This window comes from Giraffa tippelskirchi, chromosome 13 (assembly GCF_054371585.1).
Source record: "Giraffa tippelskirchi isolate mGirTip1 chromosome 13, T2T-mGirTip1v1.2.pri, whole genome shotgun sequence".
Classification (NCBI taxonomy): Eukaryota; Metazoa; Chordata; class Mammalia; order Artiodactyla; family Giraffidae; genus Giraffa; species Giraffa tippelskirchi.
The window spans coordinates 5,370,872-5,378,236 of NC_137287.1; the positions used below are offsets into that span (position 1 = coordinate 5,370,872).

Genomic DNA, 7,365 nt, shown 5'->3' on the forward strand with positions numbered 1-7,365 from the left:
CTAAGTTTTCTTTTTCTAAGCACAGGGTACAGATTATATTTGCATTTTCTATTTATATATTGAATCAGATGGAGAGACCAGAGAAGAGAACAAGCTGTTGATTCCTAAGCAGAAAATTCCAGAAGAAGTACATTCATACAAAGTGAGAGTAGGAAGATTCAAAAAGGATATTGCCCAAGTTCCTGAGACTAGAGAAGTGTATAAGCCTGAGGACAGATTAGAAAGGCTTCAGGAAATCCTAAGAAAATTTCTCTTCCTGGAGAGAGAGTTTAGGCAAATAACAATCAGTAAGAAAACCTTCACCAGTGAGAAGAACAATGAATGTAATGAACCTGAAAAAAGCTTCAGTCTGGACTCTACTCTTGATACAGATCAGAGAGTTCTTAGAATACAGAATGTTGATGACATTGATAAGTACGATGTGAGCCTCAACCAGAATTCAGCTGGTAAACAGGAACAAATAAATCTAATGCAGGATTTTCACAGTAATGATTATAAGGACAGTTTAATGGAACTCTCCCACCTTAGTAACTGTGAGAGCATTCCTACCACTGAGAAATGTTATAAATGTGATGCATGTGAGAAAATCTTCCATCAGAGCTCAGCCCTTTCTAGACATCAGAGAATCCACACTAGAGAGAAACCCTACAAATGTAAAGAATGTGAAAAATCTTTCAGTCAAAGTTCAAGTCTTAGCCGACATAAAAGAATACACACTAGAGAAAAACCCTATAAATGTGAAGCATCTGATAAATCCTGTGAGGCGTCTGACAAATCTTGTAATCAGAGCTCAGACATACCTCAGCATAAGAGGGTTCACACTAGAGCAAAGTCTTATAAATGTAGCAGTTGTGAAAGGGTCTTCAGTCGTAGTGTACACCTCACTCAACATCAGAGAGTTCATAGAGAGATGCCTTGTAAGTGTACTGTGTGTGGCAGTGATTTCTGTCACACCTCACACCTAGCTGAACATCAGAAGGTCCATGATGAAGAGAAGTCCTATGAATACAATAACTGTGGGTTGACCTTTATTAAACATCAAGGAATTCGTCCCAGAGAAAAGCCCTATACGTGTAATGAATGTGGAAAAGATTTCAGATTGAATTCTCATCTTATTCAGCATCAAAGAATTCACACCAAGAAACCACATGAATCTAGTGAAAGTGGAAAAGCTTTCAGTCAAACCGCATGCCTTATTCAGCATCACAAAGTTCATAGGAAAGAGAAATCCTATGAGTGTAATGATTATGAGGATAATTTCAGCCATAGCTCAGATCTTGTCCTGCAACAGGAAGTCCTCACCAGAGAAAAAGCCTTTGATTGTGATGCGTGGGAAAAGAGCCTCAGTCAGAGAGCGCACCTTGTCCACCATCAAGGAATTCATACCAAAGAGAAACCTTATGAATGTGATGAACGTGGGGAGACATTTAATCAAGTTCAGGCCTCATTCAACATATGAGATGTCACACCAGGGAGCCATCACGTATGTCCTGAATGTGGTAAAGCCTTCAGTCCCAGCTCAACCTTCATTCAGCATCGAGGAATTCATACCAGAGAAACCTGAACGTGACAAACATTGGAAAGTTATTACTGTTGCACTCTTGACACCTGCAAACCCATACCAATGAGAAAACCTACAAATACATTGAATGTGATAGATGCTTCACGCTATTTTCATACCTTAGTATCATTGGAGAATTCATACTGGAATAAAATTCCATTGCTGTAATGAATGTGAAAAAGCCTTCAGTCAAAGAAACTACCTTGTTGAGCATCAAATTCATTTCATGCCAAATACCTATGAATGTAATAAATGTGTATGTGTGGGAAGATTCAGCCATATTTCCAGCCCTCATTCAGCAGCAAAGAATCCATACCCAAGGGAAGTCCTCTGGGTATAGGAAATGTGACAAGTCTTTCAGTAGGAGTTCAAGTCTTTTTTCATCATCAGAATGTCCACACCAGACTGGAGTCTGATATAATGCAAGTGGAAACATTTAGCACCATATTTCAGGCTTTATTCAATATCAAAATATTGAAGGGAAAATTATTATTTGTGTATAAAATAGTTAATACATAGTCCCAGTCTTGTTCACTGCAGAAGAGTCTAGTCAGAGGAGTGACTTGGTGAATGCAGTGCTGTTTTCTCATGGCATTCTTACATTTAATAGGTGTTATAAGTAGGTATGTATACTTGATTTATGGAACTCAAGCTACTTTTATTTTAATGTGGCCTATCAACATTTTTATTTTTCCTGAAATTGGTTTTTATTGTCCAATAAATGCTTCCCTGATACATTAATCCACCAATGTTAAAACATTAACTTCTGGAAAGTTTCTCTCATTTAGCTTTTTCTACTGTTCTCAGCCAAAGTTCTCTCCAAAACAGACTCTTAGGCCTGCTCTTTTCTGAGGATCTTGTTCCTTTCCAGCCACAGCATTTGGGTTCCTGTTGGTTTCTCCATCCTCTTAAGCATCTTCAATGATGGTTTCCTAGTTTTAAGCTTTAAGCCAGTGGTATGCCATCCCTACTTACTTTTTGGGTGTCTTCTTTCCTAAGCAAAATATCTTTAAAAGAAATGGGTTTTCACACTCTTGTCCGTTCATGAGTATGAAAGATTCTGTTTCCCCTGAGTCTGTGGCAAGAAGCTAAACATTTTCAAGTGACGCCCAAGTTCTTAGCTGTGTTAGCATTCACAGCCTTCTGAGAGAGATGAGAAAGACATTAGAAGCTGACAATACTGGTGGTAGCCTAGCTATATTCGGTGTCTATTCTACATGTCTAAGTTCAGGATGATTTATGTCCATTAAAGGCCAGCAGAATACTCAAGTCTGCCTTCGATAGGGCAAAACATAAAGAACGTATGTTAAGAGATCAGAGATCTTCATAAAGGAATACTGCCTTCCATCAGATACTGCTGTTTTTGTGTAGTGTCTCGAGAGAGTATTTCAAGAATGGCAGAAAAGCCTGTAAACATTTAACTGTTACAGTTGCTTCATTATCTGTTTGGAATTGTTTACATATCATACATATATTTTGTATTTTACAAGAGTCTACAGGCCATATGAAAACTTTTTTTTTTGATTGATGAAACTGATCACAGACGTTGGCTCCACAGATCAGGGTCACTGTCATAACACCTAGCAAGAGTTCATGATTCTTCAGATGATGTCAAAGTATTTGATTGTATTTTCCCATCTTAAGCATCATAACATTTTGTGAATAAGACAAGTGTTAGTTAAAACTCTAGTTGTTGTTCCAGCGATTGAGTTCACTTGTTAAAATACTTACTAGGGATCCTCAACAAGTAATACAAAAATGCATTGCTTACTTTGTAAGCCTCTTCTGCCTAATAAGCTTTAGGGTAGTTCTACCACTGTATTTTACCTTTTAGCCATCAGCAAGCATAGGATCTCATCTGGACAAGGTAGGGACCTAAATGAATGGATCTAAATGTAAAAGCATATGAAAAAAAATGCATGTTTTTTTTCTTTTCTATCTATGAAGATGTATACCCTACTAATAGAGACCACCAGTAGTCACCTCTGGTGATTATGAAACAGCAGGTTGAGTAATCTCTAAATAGCAGGAAATGTAAAAATCACACGTTATGCATTTGGTTTAGGAATGTGCTTTTTGTACTTCCACTTGAATAAAGGTGTGTTTGATACTCTGAGAATCTGTTTTAAATAAAATCTGGAGTCCTCAGCCCAAAGTATTTGGGAATCTTAGAATCACCTTCCTGTCTACAACTCAGTTCTTTCCAGAAAGCTGACTCACAGCAGGAGTAGGTCACTCCTTCCTGCAGGTACAGTGCTTGGTCCTCCACAGAACTCGAATGAAGTCTGAATGTTTACAACTTTAAAGGGTTACTTGATCGGGATGCTGTTGGCACATGAAGTAAATGGGTTGAGTAGAGCTAGGCAGAATGTGTTTTTTCAATAAAACATTTCCAAAAATGAGAAACCAGATCAGCGCAACATTGTAAATCAACTATACTTCAATAAAAAAATTCTTTTAAAATGAGAAGTCAAAATAATCCTTGAGGACAAGTAACTTGTCCATTTAAGCTTGCTGATATTTAATTGGTCCAATGTAATATGTGTTCTTAGTCTTTTTAGTCTTGAAGACGGGGAAGGAAGAGAAGAAATCTAATAGTTGGGACACCTAATTTTGTCTCTTCACCTGCTTGTGTACACATCTATGTATATATGCACATATTTGAACAATCCTCACAACTCTTTTAAGGGAACAAACTGTTTAACAGAGACACTGAAGTGTAGAGAGGTTGAAGAACCTGTAGGATCACCCAGCAAGTTAATGGCTCAAAGTCAGGGATGTTTGACTCTAAAGCTTTCCATCATCTTGATGTTGGTGTCTGACATATCTCAGAACTCGGAGAAGAGACATTTTTTTTGATAGCTCTTCATTCCCTGTTACATACTTGATTCACTATCAGTTCTCAGCTGATCCTAAATGCTCCCAGAGCTCTCCAGGAAGCTGGGAGAAAATACCCCAGTATCTTCTGGAAGCTAGGTAGAACCGCCCCCCTCCCACCCACCCCCAATCCTTAAAGCAGGTTTAGACAGTTTTGACAATGTCAGGCCATGGGTTAGAGCTCCCAAATTCCCATCTCCTGCTAAGACATCCCACTGCTGTCAGTAGGTTTATATTTACACTTCTTTGTGCCCCAAATGCACTCACTTTTTTCTGCTAACTAGAACTTAACTGATGGATACATATCCTTACCAAAGTTTGTTACCACCTCTGCTTATATTCAGCGGTGGAGCAAAGTGGGCAGTGGGAACATCAAGTTTGAGTCCTAGGTTTTCGGCTTGAGCAAGAGTAGATAGAGGTAGACTGGAGAGTTGGAGAGCACTGAGTGTTTTAAGGCAAAAGTATGTCAGAAGTCCTGCAGCGGAAGGGGTGTGGCATTTTCAAGGTGGTAGTTAGTAAGCTCTTTGGAGAATGCCTCACCCTAGGAAATATTACATGGGTAACTGAGAATTTAAGAATGAAGTTCAAAGGAAGCCCCTAGCGTGTTATCTCAGAAACAGTGGAATTTCTCACATTGAAAAATTTAACCTGGTATGTCCTTTCATTCACTCAGTTCATATAGTTGCCAGACAGTAGGTTTAGTGCCAGCCAATGGATACAGTTAACCCAATCAAATGAATTAATCCATTGAGTAAAAACGATTAGTCAAAGCAATGAGTTTGGAATGAGGCATACCTATGTTTGAACTTTATTAGCTATGACTTTGGCCATTTTCCCTAGCCTTCCTAGTTTTGGCTATACAGTGTGGTGAATAATAGCATGAACATTAAATGAGATAATGTAAAAGCTACTGGTCGTATAGTAAGTGCCCAAAAGTTATTAGTGTAAATAATATCAAAACCACCATATTAGAGTAGAGATACTTAGCATAAAATCTAAAAAAGAGGGAATGAATGAGCAAGTATTTACCTGTGCAGCACTAACCTTGTCCAGGGAGGGACACCCTGAGTTTCAGTTCATCTCAGTCGCTGAGTCGTATCTGCCTCTTTGCGACCCGTGGACTGCAACACACCTGTCCATCACCAACTCCCGGAGCTTACTCAAACTCATGTCCGTTGAATTGGTGATGCCATCCAACCATCTCATCCTCTGTCGTCCCCTTCTCCCACCTTCAATCTTTTCCACCATCAGGGTCTTTTCTAGTGAGTCACTTCTTCTCATCAGGTGGCCAAAGTATTGGAGTTTCAGCTTCAGCATCAGTCCTTCCAATGAATATTCAGGACTGATTTCCTTTAGGATGGACTGGTTGGATCTCCTTGCAGTCTAAGGGACTCTCAAGAGTCTTCTCCAACACCACAGTTCAAAAGCATCAATTCTTCGGCCCTCAGCTTTGGAGAACTTAAATATAACTAGAGGATTCATTAGGCACTGTGGGCTGTGTGTGGGAGGAGATGCCTTCTAACGGGCAATTCCTGCTGGAGTCTGCAAACAGTGATGTGTCTCTAACATTTGTATCATATGGCATCATGCCTTACACTCCTTTCAAGATTTGAGTGCATGAAGGAGCCAGTGTTGAATCTGCCGATTAAAAAGATGTACAACATAAAAGTTGGCGAGTTAAGTTTTATTTGGGGCAAAATGCTGATTGCAGCCCGGGAGATAGCCTCAGATAGCTCTGAGAGACTGCTCCAAAGAAGCAGTGGGGGTAGGTCGATATATAAGATTTTGGTGAAGTGTGTGTGTGTGTGTGTGTGTGTGTGTGTGTGTGTGTGTGTGTGTTAGTCGCTCAGTCGTGTGTGTGTGTGTGTTAGTCGCTCAGTCGTGTGTGTGTGTGTGTGTGTGTGTGTGTGTGTGTGTGTGTTAGTCGCTCAGTCGTGTCCAACTCTTTGCGACCCCACGGATTGGGGTTCCCAGGCTCCTTCGTCCATAGGATTTTCCAGGCAAGAAGACTGGAGTGAGTTGCTATTCCCTTCTCCAGGGGGATTTCAATGCAATGAAGGGGGAGTTAATGCAATCAAGCCCTCATTTTATAAAAGGGTTTCTGCTAGTCAGGAGGAGCTGATATCATGAAAAGATTTAGTGCTTTTCTAGATATGAGGAGATGCAAGGATTGGGACTGTGAAATCAGTTCCTAAAAATATCTGTCTGAAGACCTGTTATACCCTGTTATATACCAGTTTCTCTGAAACACAGAGTGCCTCACTCACCAGCCTGAAGTCCCTTCAGGGAACGTCGAAGGTCAGCAACTGCAGCAGCACAGGCAGATGGCAAATGCCCTTGACAAGTGCCAATTTGTAGTTGACAAGTCCAAGAATGGTTTCAAATAGATGGTGCTCTGTACAAATCAAAGAGAAAATACTCATTTTAGAATTATTTTGCTGCCTCATCCCATTCACTTCACTTTAAGAAAATGGTTACCGTCTTATGTTTGTATTTCATCCATGTTTACAACTCGGGCGTAATTACAAGTTTTTCTTTCCAGCAGTTTCTCATGTTACAATACTCCCCCCAGTCTCCCTTCATTTTTCTTTCCTGAGTGTGGTTAGCCTCCAGGCTCTGGTTTGAACAGGCCGGGGTGTGAATCCTGTCTCTCGTTCCCTCACTAACTGCTGCTTCTGGCACGTAGGATAGTAAAAAAATACCAATTTCATGGGATTGTTGTGAGAGTTAATGGGATGTCAAGTTTCAGTGCGCCACAACTGGTAGCTGTCGTTTTTGAGTTTACCAGGAGAATCCTTGATCATGAACACCTCATTGCCTTAACCTTTTTTACTGCTTCAGCATATGAGATATGCCTCTGCAAACCAGTACTCCAGGTGCAGTAGGCGTTTGGATCTTGACCCTGTATCTTAAGGCTTTTCTTCCTC

At 40.1% G+C, this 7,365-nt stretch overlaps 2 protein-coding genes across 16 annotated transcripts in view; one reads left to right on the forward strand and one right to left on the reverse strand.

The window, feature by feature from the left end:
* Positions 1 to 3,677, forward strand: part of ZNF655 (zinc finger protein 655) — a 41,220-nt gene extending 37,543 nt beyond the window's left edge. For 12 of the 15 annotated variants that reach the window (XM_081555847.1, XM_081555848.1, XM_081555844.1 and 9 more), the window contains one exon: positions 69 to 3,677. In XM_081555847.1, coding sequence (XP_081411973.1) covers positions 69 to 1,459 — 1,391 coding nt within the window. In that variant the 3' untranslated portion in view covers positions 1,460 to 3,677. The remainder of the gene's footprint in view (positions 1 to 68) is intronic. The other 3 variants (XM_081555858.1, XM_081555857.1, XM_081555859.1) reach the window with 1 other exon arrangement.
* Positions 1 to 7,365, reverse strand: part of ZNF3 (zinc finger protein 3) — a 490,877-nt gene that overhangs the window by 35,699 nt on the left and 447,813 nt on the right. The gene's annotated exons all lie outside the window — the stretch shown is intronic.